General features: G+C 41.9%; 1 protein-coding gene across 1 annotated transcript in view; it reads right to left on the bottom strand.

The window, feature by feature from the left end:
- DGKH (diacylglycerol kinase eta) overlaps positions 1-13,717 on the bottom strand; it is a 295,282-nt gene extending 281,565 nt beyond the window's left edge. The window contains exon 1 of the mRNA XM_075591074.1: positions 13,425-13,717. Coding sequence (XP_075447189.1) covers positions 13,425-13,694 — 270 coding nt within the window. The 5' untranslated portion in view covers positions 13,695-13,717. The remainder of the gene's footprint in view (positions 1-13,424) is intronic.
- Positions 13,718-18,423: the final 4,706 nt, after the last annotated feature.

Here is an 18,423-nt window from a genome sequence, read left to right as displayed (position 1 = left end):
GCATTTAAAGAATTGTTTCCCCCCCCCCCCCCCCCCCAAATCAGGGGAAGGTGCTAATTTGAGTGATGAAACGCGTTGGGTTATGGCGCAGTCATCACGCAAACAGCAAGACGAGGTCAAGTCCTATACCAGGTAGAGCATAGGGGAATAAGTAACAATCCCCCAACTGGTGCTACAAAACATCACTGTGTGGTATAAGCCCTATACCAGGTCTGAACATTTAACTCCCTCTTGGCTAGTCCTGCACAACTCCAGTTCTCGAGGGCCGGAGTTGTGCAGGCCTGCTCTAGGCTATTTGAGCTATTTTCTCAACTCTTTACAGTCCTTGTAGGACTTTGATCCATTCTCGGCCCAGTCATCTTGAAGTCCCTCAATCTTGACTTCCAACATACTGTATATACAAGTTCTGCTTTATCTGTCATGCTGGCTGGTGATTGTCATATCTATGATATTGCTTTTAACTATATTACCCATGAGAAGGCATTTCTATCCCTCCTTTTGCAATATATTTGTCAGGAAGCAGGACTCACGCAACACCTCCTTACCTGCCTCGGAGGTCGTTGCTGCCACCCCTCGCTCCCCGCTGACGTGTCCTCGGCGTGGGACTCGGCGATCTCGCCCGACGCCGGTTCTTGCGTCCGCTATCTTGTCGGGGCGCACGCAGGAGGATCTTACACAGCGCGCATCTCCGGCAGTAATTTATTCACTCCTCCGGCCATCTAGCCATGCCCCCGTGTAGAGCTGCAGCCCCGCTTCTGCTCTCACACTCCACAGCTGATCACAGGCAAGGATCAAAGCCTGCACCAGTCACAAGGCGCTCCACAGCACCCCCCGCTCTGCCTCCTTCCCTGATTGGTCCCTCCACGTATATTACCCCTGTTCTCCCTGGGAATCATTGCTCTGCATAGCTTCTGCTAGTTGGGCTAGTATTCGTGTGTGCTCTTGTTCTTTCGTGTACTTCAGGTTTGACCCGGCTTGGCTTTCTACTCCTCCACTGGCTCTGGACCCTGGCTTACTCCTCACGACGCAGTCTCTCTCCGCCCTTCGATCTCGGCTCGCTCCTCTACCTCCCGGACCTCTGGCACCCTCGACCCCCGGCTACGGCAATCACCACGATTCTTCTACCTCCGGACACGGCAAGTACCTTTGGTTCCCTTACTAAAGACTCCTGGCCTGGCAACTACTACCACACTCCGGACACGCTCCTCTGCTGCGGGTGTGTGGTATTATACTTTCCACCTCAGTCTTGGGACGGGTCTGGTCTGGTGGCAGCACTACCGTGACAATATTATTGTGTTTTATGTTTGTACGCTGTGGAGGGTGCTCTTTTGACACACACACACACACACACACACACAATGCAGGTTTGTGGACCTGTCTCAGACATGTGATCATGCTCATACATGTACTTTATTATAGCTATACAATTAGGTAATCAGATTGTTGTATATAACCCGATTACCAACTTAATTGTAAAGCAAAGATAAATAACATGTATGAGCATGTTCACATGCGAGACAGGTCCATAAACCTGCTGTACTTTATTATCGCACAGCGTACCTTGCTGAAAAGGATTCTGGGTAAAGACATGGATAATGAGCTCTCAGAGTCACTTTTTTTCTTCTTAGCCACTTAAACATGAATTTATAAGCTCATATAAGCTCATTCCTGCTTTTTTTAAACACAGCTTTAAAGGCAAATCCTGGGTTTAAAGAAGTGCAAAGCCATTAAACCTACTCTCCGACAGCCATTTCAACCTTTTCCATCCTAGTGTGAGGATGGTTACCTGCATTGTGATTCTGGTTGTGGCTACAGAACCAAGTACACAGAATCATTTCAGGTCGTTACCCAGATTCCTTTGAGTAAGGTGGGTCCTGTCCCAGACATGTAAACATGCTCTTAAGTGTTCATCACTGCTATACAGTGGAGAGTTTTTTTTTTAACATGTCGCCATAACACCTACTTGTACACGGACATGTAAAATAGTAGAGTCCTTTTGTATTTTGCATGATTAAGGATTTTTTTTGTTTTTTCAAGAAATAAAACGAATTTTTCTTTAGTTTGCGTTCACCGGATAGCTTGTGTTGAAAGCCGTATTAACCTAGTAAGATCCTCACAATTGATTGAACTCCCTTTAGTATTATTCTTTGCTTCGTGTATCTAGATGAACTTAGATGACTTGATCTGAGAAAACTACTTTATTTCACAGACTGATTTTAATGGCATAGGCTTGCCAAAGCTTCTGAGGATACAGAAGAGCATTTTATGCTAATTATTATAATCCATGTTATCCTTGTTGAACTCGCATTGTTCTTTCAACATAGAAGTTCTTTTCTGAGATCTCTTATTTCTGAGAAGCTTGTAGATGACATTTTGAAAACCAGTATTACATTTTTCCATGCGTGTCTTGCTAAGCCCCCTTTTCACATATTCTAAAATCAGAGATGAGCACATTTGGATATTTATAATCTATTCGCTGTTTTTTTTTATTTATTAATTAGGCGTTTCTGTATCAATCCAGCAGTCAAAATAAATTGCATCCAAAAAGGTAGTAGTATATATCTCCAAGTTTACATAATTATTTTTTTTTTTGCACTTTTCACGTGTTGCCCCATCCTCATTTCATCAACGATATCCTTTTCTTTGCATAAGATATTTATTTTGCACACATCTTCACATACAACCTTTAGCTGGTTTAGGAAATGTAGATAGATCCGTTTCCTCCCCGTTTAAAAAGAAGCTTTTTAAAAAGCAAATGGGTTCTCATTTGGTTTAATAGCTAAACTTTCTCTTTAGTTGCTCTCCAGTATATGAACCAAACTTCCGCACCGATTGTGACTTAACTTCAACCTCGAGTCTAGTGTGAAGATGAAATCTGAACCCTTTGATATCACTAGCGATCACTTGCATGTAGACTAGTTTGCCGTCAAAAAGAAACCCTCAAGACTGATTAGCTTTCCTGCATAATCTTCCCACCAGACAATTTCAAATGATGTCACACAGTGAGGAAGGCCGGGATAGAACGTGACTAGTGCTGATATACATACCCCCATTTCACAAAACAAACTAAAAATCAGAGGTGACATGACCAAAAATTCTTAAGCAGCGGCATGACCGTAACCTATTTAGCAGCAACATTTAAATAGTTGTGTCATAATGGAACATTTTTAGCATCTCCTCAAATAATGAAAAGTTACAGAGGGGGTCAAAATCAGCCTGTAGGTATTGGGTCAGGGATTCCCTTTAAGAACTCTCAGAATTCACTGCGGTTGGTTTCTATTGTGACTTATAAAACTATATTTCATAGTCCCAAAGCTCAAAGTATCCGTTCGCTCCTCCTTTTCTTACCGTGCACCACAAAACTGGAACAACCTACCGGAGACTCTCCCATCCACCACCAGTTTAAAGTTCTTTCAAATCTAAGGCTGTCTCACATTTTAATCTGGTCTGTAACTGTTACATACAACTATAATATATATTGTCTCCAACTGCGGATGCTATGTCTTGTATATAATGGATACCCTGTTCACTTATGTAACTGTATTTGTAACCATGTATTATTTGTCATCTTAACTCTATGCCCAGGACATACTTGAAAACGAGAGGTAACTCAATGTATTACTTCCTGGTAAAACATTGTATAAATTAATAATATTTGTGCCACTTCTCAGGCTCAGCATAGTTAGGAGAGCGTTATCCTCACCTTGACATGGAATGGGGGAGCCCTCCGTTTTAATCCTGGGAGGTATTTGCACCCACAAAATCCCACAATTTGTTTGTATTATAGTTGTTTCCCCTCAAGGAAATGTAATATTGCAGCTGGGACATATCTTAAGGTCCTACAACGTTTTATGGAAATAGAGTAAAACCACTGAAATAAGAGTCTCGTTAGGCTTGTTTTATAGTTCTTGCTGCTGCGCTGGCGACCGGCGTTGCACGTGCCGTGGCGTGTGCGTTGTCTGTAGGCTGCAAGCGGTGATGCGCGCGGTTAGGGGGCATGACTGACGTCACAGCGATAGGGGGCGTGATTGACATCACAGTGTTAGGCCGCACTGTGATTGGTTCGCGCCAACACAAATGTTATTGTAATTTCCTTGGTCTGCCGCGCCACCACTCACGGCCGTGCGCCCCTAATATAGAAACGTCTGGCTAACGCAGCCAATTCTGACGCGCGCATTATATTACACGCCTTAGTCCTACTGTAACTTTACAACAACACCATGAATAAAATAATTTTATTTTTTAAATAATTACGCCACGCTGAATTCAGTAAAGCAGATTTGTATTTTTATTGTTAGATGCACGCATGAGTCACGAATTCCAGAGATCTTCTGCTGCTGAATGAAGCGCCTATTTACAAATATTATGCTTACATGTTCTGATAGCTTTAAGGATGTGAAACATGATTATATATATTGTGTACGCGAGATATCAAATGAAGGGTGTATATACGGTCATATTCAGTTGACTTTACAGCAAACAAACCCTATGCTTTTTTTTTTTTTTTTTAGCATTTTGACTGCCGTGTCGGTAATATGTGAAAAAAAACTATTAAAATCATATGTATAATCTATAGGTTCTGCATAATTTGATTAGGGTTATATAGGTTTTATATTAAGAATATTATGGCTATTGTGGCTTGAACATTATGAGCACCAAAATGTATTCGGTACGTAAGGGTACAAACACACTCAACATTAAGCATCCTTCTACACGCATGCACAGTGATGCTCTTAAAACTAGTTAAGGGTTCTGTGGATCGCGGCTATTTCAGAGGTTGCTTTATTTTAACGTTCCTAAGCTGTAACTAGGAAGATCTAGCGGTGACGGGTATCAGTGTCTTGCCTGAAAAGATGCAGGACATTGGCAAAATAAACACTTCAACCACTGGCTTCTTATTGTGTCAATTAGGATCATGTGTAGTACTTTTTTTTTTTTTCCAGCCATGGGCAGTCAAAGGTCAAGTAAGAGTTCTGTTTTCCAAATGAAGACAACAAAACTAGACTTTTTTGTTTTATTTCACTCTGAATGTAGAGCTGTCAACGAAGGTTTATTCATTTCAGTAAAAATGTAGAAAGCACAGCTTCTAGGTATCGAAGTGGTGCTAAGCACAGCTAACAATGCACCGAGTTACTTTCAACTGAATTGAAGCAGTGTAAATAAATTGTTCACTGTACAACAGCGCACTTCTCATTACACTGAATAGGAAGGTTACAAAGCTAAAGGATTTCGCCAGACCAGAAGCTCTTCACCCAAGAGAGCAAAATAAACACAGCATTCCACCAGATCTGCTTACCGTTTATGCAAGAATACTGGGAGAGGCACATAACAGGTTAGATAATCAGCTACAACCACTCACAATGTACTTCTCTTCTAAACAAACAAATACATTGTCCAAGAGAAACAAGATTAAGGGGGGGTTAGAGGGGTGGGGGTGGTCATACATGGACAAACAAAGTTACAGGAAGTTTGTTTTTGCTGTTTTTATTCATTTTACTTCCTTTGCTGCTTATTCCAAAGGATGTGCTTCCTCATTGCAACAACGGGTATGTATGTTTCCACACCTAAAGTATACGTCAAGTTAATTAAAAACAACATGAAAGTACTGGATCACTTTATACATGGTGGTCTCTACCGTTTGTGTTCGATTTGTCACACAAACACACCTTAACAACATATTGCGGACCTCTGCCATACTCATTTAAAGAATGTACCCCAGTTGGTAACACTAACAAATTACATAACTAATGTAATTATGTATTACTCCATTATGCCAATATCATTCTCCTTCATTCTGTAAGGTAGTAAGCAGCATTTCAGGGGTTTTACATAGTCGTGGTAAAGAAGTCAGTTCCTGGCATTCTGATTTACACAACACTGCAATAGGCAATACTACAAGAACGTATCGATGGCACAAGAGATTGGAACTCAATTCATCCCCAAAAAGTTGTCAGAGACACTTTTTACAGAAATCAGTCACAACCCAGTAAGATTGGCGACATTCATTCATTAATTCCATCTACTCTTGAATTTGTTGCCACTTAGCTAAAAGTATGCAGAAGGACTGAGAAAGAAGGTTAACTGAACAAGTCATTGCTAGACAGGAAAAGCACTACTGTATAAATAGCCAGAGAAAAGGAACAGTGTCTAAATGGTATATTAATTGTGGGACCCATCCCCAAAAAAATAAGGGCAATCAATGGACTTTTTACACTCGTTTCCTTTGCCACTCAAAAAGTTACTAGAGGTAAATTATTGTATGTCATTGCTTACATGGGGCGGTCATTCCTTGGACCCAAGTAAACTAATGGCAGTGGCACATTTAATAGTTTATATGTAGGTGATTAATGCCTTAAAATAAAAAAAAGTATACAGTAATTATTTTTCAAATGTTTACATGGTAAACAAAGCATTGGACGGTTTTTAAAACATATATGGTAAAATCTTCAGATCAGTAGTTTCTCCCTCTCCTGTGTTATTTGCAAAGTGTTTGTGATACAATCATTAGGCCAATACAGTGTTTTTCAACCAGGGTTCCTTGGAACTCTTGGGTTCCCCAGGCATCCCCCTAAAGGGTTCCATGCAATTTTCTGGTCAGTTGAAAACTATTCTGAATACAGAAGAATTTACAATGCATCTGATCACAGAGTTGCTATTCGAGATGGTTGGGGGTTCCTCAGAATTTCACTTGGGGTTCCTTAAAACAAACAAAAAAAAAAGAGAAGGAAGAAGTTTGGAAACCACTGGGCCAATAGATAAACAGAAGCAGCCGCTCAGCAGGGAGTCAGCAGACAAGACATTTTATAGGTTACAAGTAAGTACGTTTACTTTAGTACAGGGGTAGGAAACTCCAGACCCCAAGGGCCACCACTAAGTCAACGTTTCAGGATATCTCTGCTTCAGCTAAAGTGGTGCAGTCAAAGACTGAGCCACCTGTGCTGAAGCAGGGATACCCGACCTTTTAGTGGTTGTTGAGGACTGGAGAGTTGCCCCCACCCCCTGCTTCAGGGTCGCTTAAATCAGTTTAAGGCAGCGCCGATACATAGATGTTACATAGTAGATGAGGTTGAAAAAAAAAAAGATGAGTCCATTAAGTTCAACCTATGCTAAATTTAGACAACAGATACTTTATCCTATATCTATACTTATTGATCCAGAGGAACGCAAACAAAAAACCCCAGTGTCATATCATCCAATGATATCTCATAAGGGGAAAAATAAATGCCTTCCTGACTCCAAGAATTGGCAATCGGATTAATCCCTGGATCAACATCCTTCCCATGTTTACTTATTTGGAATATCCCTGTATAACTTTCCTTTCTAAAAAAAAGCTGTCTAACCTTTTTTTTAACAAATGTATTGTATCTGCCATCATTCTCCAAGGGTAATTAATTCCACATTTACCTGCCCTTACTGTAAAGAACCCTTTCTTTTCTTGCTGGTGAAATCTCTTTTCCTCCAACCTTAAGGGATGACACCGAGTCCTTTGTACTGCCCTTGGGATGAATAGTTCTTTTAAAAGCTCCCTGTACTGTCCCTGAATATATATTTGTATGTAGTTATCATATCCCCTCTTTTCTAATGTAAATACATCTAATTTAGCTAGCCTTCCCTCATAAATTAGATTGTCCATCCCCTTAATTAATCTGGTGGCTCTTCTCTGCACTCTCTCTAGTTCCATAATGTCTTTTCTAAGGCGTGGGGCCCAAAATTGAACTCCATATTCAAGGTGTGGTCTTACTAATGTTTTATAAAGCGGCATAGTTATGTTTACTTCCCTTCCATCCATTGCCCATTTAATGCAAGGTAAGATCTTGTTTGCCTTTGCAGCTACTATATGACTTTGGGCACTATTGATAAGCCTGTTACAAACACTCCTAAATCCTTCTCCATCAAGGATTCCCCCAATTAATCCCCATTTAATGTGTAAGTCGCCAGTTTATTCTTGCATCCTAAATGTATAACCTTACCTGTATCTGTATTAAACCTCATTTGCCATTTACCTGCCCACGTTTCCAGTCTCTCCAAGTCCTTCTGGAGAGAAATTACATCCTGCTCTGATTCTATTACCTTACACAATTTAGTATCATCAGCAAAGATGGAGACTTTGCTCTCGATGCCAACATCAAGGTCATTAATAAACAAGTTACAAAGCAGGGGTCCCAATACCGATCCCTGAGGTACTCCACTCACTACTTTAGCCCAACCTGAACAAGTTCCTTTTATGACAACCTTCCATTGTCTATCCTTCAACCAGTTTTCAATCCAGGTGTATTCAGTATTACTGAGTCCAACTTGCTTTATTTTGTACACCCACCTTGTGTGGAACCGTATCAAAAGCTTTAAAAAAAAAAATCTAAGTAGACCACATAAAAATGCATTACCCTGGTCTAAATTCCTACTCACCTCCTCAAAGAAACAAATAAGGTTAGTTTGGCATGATCTATCCTTCATAAATCCTATGGAAATTGATTATTCCCTGGTAAACACAGAGGCAAAGAATGTGTTTAATACCTCTGCTTTTTCCTTATCTGCAATAATCTGCCTGCCCATCTCACACTGAAAGGGTCCTATATTTTCTTTTCTCGTTTTTTGTTATTAAGGTACTTAAAGAACTTTTAAGGTTTTATCTTACTTTCTATTGCAATCCTTTCTTTATTATCCATTTTTGTTACATTCCTTAACAATTTGATACGATGTCTCCGTCCCTTCAGACTTAAAGAATCTAAACGCCTGCCTCTTCTTTTCCATTTCCACCCCTACCTGTTTATTGAGGCACATTGATTTGGACTTATTACCCAAGGGTATACACTGATGTGTGCTTTTCTAACAATGTTTGAAAGACTGCCCATTTATTTTCTACATTTTTCCCTGCAAAAGCATCATCCCAATGTATTACTTGTAGATTAGACCTCAGTTTATTAAAATCTGCCTTTCTAAAGTTTAAGGTCTTTGTTGAACCCAAGTAATCTGTTTTTGATCATTTATTTCAAATGAGACCATGTTATGATCACTGTTACCTAAATGTTCCAGGACTTGAATAGTTGCTATTACTTCTACATTGTTTGATTTTACCAAATCCAGTATTCCCCCTCTCCTAGTTGGTTCCTCAATAATTTGGCTCATAATGGTCATAAGTGCCCACAAAAAACGGTTTCCTTTTGTTGTAGTGCTAATCTCATTGCCCCAGTCTATGTCTGGATAGTTAAAATCCCCCATTATGCAAACATGACCTAGTTTTGATGCCTTTTTTTCGATTTGCAAAATTATTTTACCTTCCTCAATCTCACTGATATCTGGTGGTTTATAGCATATCCCTACAAACATTTTCTTTATACTTTTACCGCCACTGCTAATTTCTATCCACAAGGTCTCTACATTTTCATAATTCCCTTCATAAACATCTTCCCTTATAATAGGTTTTAGATCCGGTTTAACATATAAACATACTCCACCTCTTCTATTTGCTTTATCCTTCCGAAAAGGGGAATAACCCTCTAAATTAACTGTCGTCATGAGTTTCATCCCACCATGTTTCAGTAATGCCTATGATATCATGCTGCTCCCTTGCAGCTATTAATTCAAGCTCCCGCATTTTATCGGTCAGGCTTCTTGCATTAGCAAGCATGCATTTCAGGTTTTTTTCAGCCTGTACTGCTGTATTTATCTGCTCCTTCCTTTCTGAGCCAATTTGGTTTAATCTTTAGAAGTTTTCTAGTATCTGTATTTACTATGGGTGTCTCACTGCTTGTCATACTCGCACCTGCCCCCATTCTACCTCCATAACTCCTTGTTTCCTCATCTAATCTATTTAGTTTATCTATTTCATTCCCCTCCCCCCTCCATCCTACTTTAAAATCTCCTCCAACCTTTTTAACATTCTCCCCACTAGCATTGGTTCAATTTTGTTTTTGCCCTTCAAATATTTCTAGTCTTCCCAGATTGTCGATTATTTTTCCGCAGTTTGTCGCCAGTTTATTTCCTGGTGCCAAGGACTGAATAAGTGATACTATGGAAAGTGAAGCAACAGAATACTTAATATACACACACATTTTAATAATATATTTATACAAATGGAACAGTAACAAACGCTCCTATTTGTACACACCAAGTGCTAAGATACGTCACAGACACGCAAGAGTGTGCTTCACACACAGCTTTATGGCCAGCAAACAACTCTATTCTAAGCACCGGATATATCTGAAATACTTTACGACTAGCATTAAAAATATTGCCATATTGTAATTTACTGACAATATTTTCCTATTTTGTCAGAGGGGGGTGTAAAATCGTTATATTCATGTGATTCCACTAAAGAAAAGTTTGAAAAATATCACAGGAACCAAGAACCCCATAATAAAATCCTCATGTTTTACCTCCTCCTGAGAATTATATATAATATAATATATGTGTGCAGTAATCAGGAAGCAGCATTTTTACAGTATACACATGGCTAAAAGTGGCAATTTAATTGTTCTGATTTCTGGAGCAAAAAAAAATAACAAAAGAAAGAAAGGAAACCGTAAACATCAGAACATCTCATTTAACACACACACTTTTGAGCCTGTATAGTGAGGTCTTGGTAGCTAGGTAGGCCAGGGGTTTCAACCTTTTTTTGGTTAAGGAACCCTATAATTATATGGTGAAATTCTGCATAACCGCAACCATCTAATAGCGCGTCTGAGATCAGATGCATTGGAAGGAACCCCAACTCTCTCTAATAGCGAGTCTGAGATCAGATGCATTGGAAGGAACCCCAACTCTCTCTAATAGCGAGTCTGAGATCAGATGCATTGGAAGGAACCCCAACTCTCTCTAATAGCAAGTCTGAGATCAGATGCATTGGAAGGAACCCCAACTCTCTCTAATAGCAAGTCTGAGATCAGATGCATTGGAAGGAACCCCAACTCTCTCTAATAGCAAGTCTGAGATCAGATGCATTGGAAGGAACCCCAACTCTCTCTAATAGCAAGTCTGAGATCAGATGCATTGGAAGGAACCCCATTCCCCAATTCTAATTTCTGTAAATTCTGCTGTATTTAGTAAACTTTTCAAATGACCTGACCATTGCATGGAACGATTTATGGAGGCTCAGGGATCCCACGGGTTACTAGGAACCCCTGTTAAAAAAAACAAAACAGTGAATTAGATCAATGCATCATTTTACTTTCAGAAACTGCCTTTGCTTTTATTTTTAACTGATTTCATACAGTACTTAAGATATCGTTTAGTAGGTTTTAATTGGAGTAAAATTGCTGTAATGCATAGGTTTTCAATAAGACATTTGTACCCCTCTGATATTTTTTGTTGGGAGTTTTACGTTTACAATTTCAAAAGTGATTAGCAGTAAACATAATAAAAAAAACAAAAAAACAACAATGGAATAAAGGTGCCACGTGGTCAATTGTTACCACTATTAAAATACAGACAGATGATGATGCTAGGGTTTTACAGCATGTTTAACACACTCAGCACAACAGAGAACAGGAACCTTTATAATGAAACACGGAACATTTTAAATGCATGAAAGAACTTGAATTGCATAATGTCAGCCTGGCCAGGAACATCCTGAAATACCAACTATTCATGGAAGAGCACAGGCGTCAAGGGTGCAAGTACAGACAGGGTGGGAGGCACAGGTACAGGAAGCAGACAGGGTGGGAGGCACAGGTACAGGAAGCAGACAGGGTGGGAGGCACAGGCAGCAGACAGGGTGGGAGGCACAGGTACAGGCAGCAGACAGGGTGGGAGGCACAGGCAGCAGACAGGGTGGGAGGCACAGGCAGCAGACAGGGTGGGAGGCACAGGCAGCAGACAGGGTGGGAGGCACAGGCAGCAGACAGGGTGGGAGGCACAGGCAGCAGACAGGGTGGGAGGCACAGGCAGCAGACAGGGTGGGAGGCACAGGTACAGGCAGCAGACAGGGTGGGAGGCACAAGTACAGGAAGCAGACAGGGTGGGAGGCACAGGTACAGGCAGCAGACAGGGTGGGAGGCACAGGTACAGGCAGCAGACAGGGTGGGAGGCACAGGTACAGGCAGCGGACAGGGTAGGAGGCACAGATACAGGCAGCGGACAGGGTGGGAGGCACAGGTACAGGCAGCGGACAGGGTGGGAGGCACAGATACAGGCAGCGGACAGGGTGGGAGGCACAGATACAGGCAGCGGACAGGGTGGGAGGCACAGATACAGGCAGCAGACAGGGTGGGAGGCACAGGTACAGGCAGCAGACAGGGTGGGAGGCACAGGTACAGGCAGCAGACAGGGTGGGAGGCACAGGTACAGGCAGCAGACAGGTTGGGCGTCACAGGTACAGGCAGCAGACAGGGTGGGAGGCACAGGTACAGGCAGCGGACAGGGTGGGAGGCACAGGTACAGGTAGCGTGCACAGGTACAGGCAGCTCACAGACAGAGTAAAGAGACGTTGGCAATGCCCATCTACAGAAATCCATGCAGTAACAGAGTTCATCGGCACGTAACAGGATCTTAAAATAAAATAGAATATGTAGGATCTCCCAATAATGGTCGATTTCATTTAAAATCCTGTTGCATACTGGTGGACGCCAACTGTTTGCATTGATATTGACAGAGCACTGGGGAGCTGTTTCCCTGAAGTGCAAATCATTTTACTTCTATGTAGAAATCCCAGCCGCTGACAGTGTGCATGTACAGACATGGAGATCCCAGCTGCTGACAGTGTGCATGTACCGATATGCAAATCCCAGCCGCTGACAGTGTGCATGTACAGACATGGAGATCCCAGCCGCTGACAGTGTGCATGTACAGACATGGAGATCCCAGCCGCTGACAGTGTGCATGTACCGATATGCAAATCCCAGCCGCTGACAGTGTGCATGTACCGATATGCAAATCCCAGCCGCTGACAGTGTGCATGTACCGATATGCAAATCCCAGCCGCTGACAGTGTGCATGTACAGACATGGAGATCCCAGCCGCTGACAGTGTGCATGTACAGACATGGAGATCCCAGCCGCTGACAGTGTGCATGTACAGACATGGAGATCCCAGACGCTGACAGTGTGCATGTACAGACATGGAGATCCCAGACGCTGACAGTGTGCATGTACAGACATGGAGATCCCAGACGCTGACAGTGTGCATGTACAGACATAAAACACATCTATAAATAGCAGCAGCGAATACATGTACACATCTATAAACTGCGGCTACCAGAGGAGTACATACATATAAAGCTCAGTTGCTGGCAGTATACAGATGTACAAATCCCAGCTGCCGGCAGTGTACAGATGTGTATCCCTGCTAGTGTGTGTGTGTGTGTGTGTGTGTGTGTGTATACACACCCCTCAGCTGCTGGCAGTGTACAGATGTGTATCCCTGCTAGTGTGTCTGTATGTGTGTGTGGGCAGTGTTTACACAGTATATATACGACCCCCCCCCCTCACCTTGCTGCGGATCTGTCCGGAGGTGGACACTTTGCGGATGAGTTTCTGCGGCCCCTCATGCTCCCCTTCGCTGTCAGATGACTCGTCCCCCGCCGCAGGAGCGGCGGCCGCCGCCGCCGGGGGGTCTCTCAGCATCGCAGCCCCGGACATCTTGTCGCACTCCTGCCAGGGGGAAAAAAACCAGTCCGGGTCAGCCAGGCCACCCGCTGCTCTCCTAACGGCCGGGGGCAGAGCAGAGGAGCCGGGCACAGCGGTGCGCCTGGCCGCCATCTTCCACCGCCCCCTCCCCCGTAATAACACCACCCACTTACCGCCTCCTCCCGGCATGGAGCAGCCCTGCACACATCACATGCCATGTCACACCCCTCCACACCTCCAGCGGTTACCCCTCCGCCCCAACACATCCCTCCCCCCTCCCCTAGTGCCCCACCGCCTCCAACATAGATACCGCCCAGTGTCCGCCTCTCCCCTCCCAGGATACCGGCCACTCTCACATGTCAACACTCAGGGACATGGGGGGGGGGGGGGGGGGGAGTCACCCGGTGAGGGGCTCTGGAGTCTCACCCCAGCACCAAAATCACACACCCCATCTACATGCTTTACTCTCAGACTCTTGTGTAGACATGTCAGCTCTGACTGATTTGGGGCAGAGAGAAGCAGACTTTAATGGAGTCTGACTGATAAGAAGTCAGCACTTTCCAATTAAAATGCTGCTTTTGTGACGCAAGAACCCCCAAACCTCACTCCATTTCAGTGCTTGGAAGTTAAAGTTTCCTCCAGCCTCCCTGTGGGGCTCTTAACATGCAGCTGTTCAAACTTTGCTCACTGGTTAGATTGCAAGCTCTCCAGGGCAGGGAGTTCCTTTCCTATTGTCTCATTTTGTTTGTTGCACTTATTGTACAAAAATTCCCTGTATTGTCTATTTTGTAAAGCGTCGAGTACACTAAATAAAAATATACCTACTCATCCTTGCAAGGCAAGTTACCACCACCCCCAGGTCCCCATGTTACCTCACTGCAATAAAACAACCCTGTTATTGAACACCCTCTGCAATACAACCTTATCTGACAGCTGCATACAACCACCACTCCATGTTATTTCATACCCCCCTGCAGAACCACCAACGCCATTTTTATCCAACATCTCCTGAAAGAGGCAATATCATTAGTCATTAACGGTTTAGCCGCTTCCTGTCGGCCACCATCTTTTGTCCAGACGTGGGATGGGCAAAGCTAGGCATGCAAAAGCTGCCATGCTGGAGACCCATACTGTCTTAGGCTGCGCTTATAGTGCCCAGTGCCGCGCCAAAACAAATACATTGGATCTGTCGCATCCGCTTATAGTAAGTAGAATATAGCAAGTCAGTAGAATTTGATTTTGGGAGAGACGGTCGGCACGTGACTGTCTCTACACCAATCACAGAGCGCCTACTGTACTCTGCCCGCCCCCTTCGTGATGTCACTGGCCTTGTCGCCAGCGACGTCGCTCCAAACCTAAGTGCAACTTTCGCGAGTGGCGACGTCATCGGTCACATCGCCGTCACTATAAACGCGGCAATAAGGCAACATGGCATACCCTCCTGTTTAAATAATGCACAAACAAAACCAGCAGAAAGGATGTTTCATTATAGGGTGGAAGGAATAAGTGGCTTCTCTTAGTTCTAACTGAAGTTTAGGTCACGCTCAGAAGAGCCCTATGGCCACAAAATCGGTGAGATTTGTAAATTGTAGTCCAAAAGAATTATATTTCAATCAATTTCAAAATCAGGCTCACACTGAGACCCAAAAGGTTGAAATAGCTGTCCGAGTACGTTTTATCGGCTGTGCACTACTTTAACCCAGGCTGTGCTGAAAAGCTTTATAATGCAGCAGGCATACGCTTACAGGGGTCCATGTTCAAATGGATTTGGAGCAAAAGGTGACAGCGTGTGCTCATTTGCATGTGCTTTCCCAGAATCCCTACCTGCCATGGAAGCATTGTATGCCCAAGAGATAATGGTGAAAAGCAGGGTTGCAGATCGGTCTGGAGACGTGTGAATGTGCTCACAAGTGATATTTGTATTTGCTATTTAAATGGAAAAACTTTTAATGAGGGAGACCCTTCCAAGTCTTTGAGACCATGGACAGTAAACATCAGTGAGACAGGTCTGTACGGGAGTTGAACCAATACCAAAATAATCATTCCCCAAAGCATTATCAAGTAATATTAAGAATGTTGAATTCTCAGCCATGGTAGCGACACTCAAATGTCCTGTCCTGTCACAAATGGGCCAGGAGAACAACCAACTAATCAGAATGCAACTATGGCCCTCATAAGAGCTTTTTGGATCCACAATTACTGGGAGAGGTGATTACAATGAGGATAAGTAAATCTTATGGATTTCTAATTTGTTTCCGAGGAGAGAAATGTGTTGGGAGTCCTGTACAAGTGGCAGAAAGCCATTTTTAAACATGTACTTTGGATTTTTCCAGTGCTGTTTTTTATTTTTATTTTTTTAAATGTGATTTCCATTCAGGAAATACAAGCGTTTGAAAGATTAAGTGTCTGGGAGATTCAAATGGAGCTCTCCCCAGAGCAATCTAAAGGTTACCATGGTCCCTCCAACACTACGATTAATAACTCGTTTTTAACTTTAAAAAAGGATTGGGGATTTTTTTTTTTAGTAAGCAGGACATGCTCGGGGGCAAGATACTTACTGTACTACACGAGTTAAACCTGTACACGCTTCTGAAGTAGTAAACTTCACATAACAGGATAAAAGGTATTTCAAATCCAGCTCTATGCTGCCATCCCATGGAAATGTGTGCACTGTCTATAGAACATCTGTATCTTCGATTGAAAGATCTTTTTATCAGATGCAAGTCATTTAATTTGCTTCACCCAGTACCTTAAATTCAAATGATTACACTGTACTAATTAATCAAACTAATTTGTTCCCAGTGATAAACGACAATTATTTGAGAGTTTTGTTTTAATTGTGTCATATTTTGACCTGGATTACAAATTGGATAAATCGCTTAAGGTGATTTATGATTGGTGCCATTGTGTCCAATTCTAACACTAATACTGCCTAATGAAGATTGGTCCCAATAAAAAACATGTTACATTTCTCTTTGTGTGCTAGAATGTTGTCATTTTCAGTACATTAAAACTACTAGGTACAAATACAGGGTTATAAAAGGATTTGGACGGGGCCTTGTCTTAACCAGTTTCATCTACTCCTCCTTCCCAAAATCTTGTGCTCAAAGTGATGTCTTTAAAACCTTGAGAAATGTAGTTGCGTATAAAAACGCTAGTCCCTTTTCCTTGGAGAACAGGAGAGCTTAGTTTTGCATTATTATACAACTATTAAAAGCATCACTTTTAGTAAAGAAACACACACTAGGAGCAAATAAACGGATTGGAAGTACTGCTAGAGCTCCCGTCCTTATGTCTGATGCACTAACTTGTCATGCATTAATATAAATCCTTACGCTGTAAAGTCTGTTTTGTAAAGCACTATGTGCATGCTTACTGCTACATACTGTACTTAAAGCTGCAGACCAAGCAATATCCTACAAGTTTTTTTTTTTTTTAAACTCTAAATGCCTTTTTTTGAATGAGGTTTTAATATATATATTGATAATCCTTTGATTTCTATAGCAGGTTTTAGCGCACCTCTGCAGCAGTGCAATATATTTGCAACACTCATGTTCGTGATAAATCTGTTGCCACTATTCCCAGCAGTTGGAGCTGCAAATTATGTTTGCAATTATAATTATGTTCCCTTAGTAATATAAGAATACATTGTAGTTGCTGAGTTACACTGACTGAAGCATTGATTTGAAACTGAAAAGTAACCATATAATGAACGCAGAGAAGCAGGATCTTTGTTGATCGATCACGGGAGAACTAAATCGATCGTCAGCTTAGGCAATTCATTTTCAATAAAGGTAATCAAAGGCTGCATATATATATATATATATATATATATATATATATATATATATATATATATATATATATATATATATATATATATATATATATTTTAAATTCTTCTCTCTCTCTCTTTTTTCACCCGAGCTTCTTCTGCTTCAAAGATATACAAGTGATGTCAATTCATACGATAGGCACTGGTGTCTTTTTTCCGATTATTAAAGCGGGCAGTGGTGCAGGGAAGCATGCGCTGGAAACAGTATACTGTAAGTATGCCTTCTGGTAAAACAAGGTCACGCATTCACCCACTCACACAGTGTTTCATATGCAAGCCCCAAGATACGATTCTGAGCATGTTTAAATCACATATTGTAATTTAATACCTGTTCTGTTACGCATGGTGTACATGGTTTGCGCTATAAAAATGTATCATGTATAATGGGTGAATACTTTGCTTTACAGTTAATTGGCAGTTAGTTACAACAAAATACATCACAACCAAGAGTAGATGCAGCTGCTAACAGGCATTATTACTCGGTGATAAAATACTAATTGCTTATCCTTGCACGATACATTCCTAATCATTAAGCACAGGGAGACAAAGTGGCATGCTCAATGTCTAATGCAGATAGCACTGCCGATTGATGCAGAGTTTCCGACTTTAAAGACCATCTGTAAGAAAATAATTTCAAATAATTGGCATCATTTATTCTCCTGATGTAATACAAAGATATATTCACATATATTCTGCAAGTGAAAATGTCCAACTCAAAGACTATTTCATTAAGATGTACTGTAAATTACGATACATAATCACATAAACATGCGCACCCATTTTTCCTCTCTCCACCAGCTTATTATTGCTCTCCTGCCTGTCCGTCAACAAAGATCAAAACTTGGCAGGAGGGGGATGTCAAAAAAGCTTTGACTGGGTCATGGGCACATTTTAGCATTTATGCAGGGATGAAAATACAAAATAGAATAGTCAATTGTACAGAAAAGTTCAGCAATGTGCCTATATCTGAATTTCTACCCAAATGTGCAGCTATTCTTTGTGACAGATATGAATAGAATATCCAAG

Source organism: Ascaphus truei, chromosome 3, assembly GCF_040206685.1.
Source record: "Ascaphus truei isolate aAscTru1 chromosome 3, aAscTru1.hap1, whole genome shotgun sequence".
Taxonomy (NCBI): domain Eukaryota; kingdom Metazoa; phylum Chordata; class Amphibia; order Anura; family Ascaphidae; genus Ascaphus; species Ascaphus truei.
Note: the sequence above shows the minus strand (reverse complement) of the source record. Positions and strands in the feature narration are given on the sequence as shown.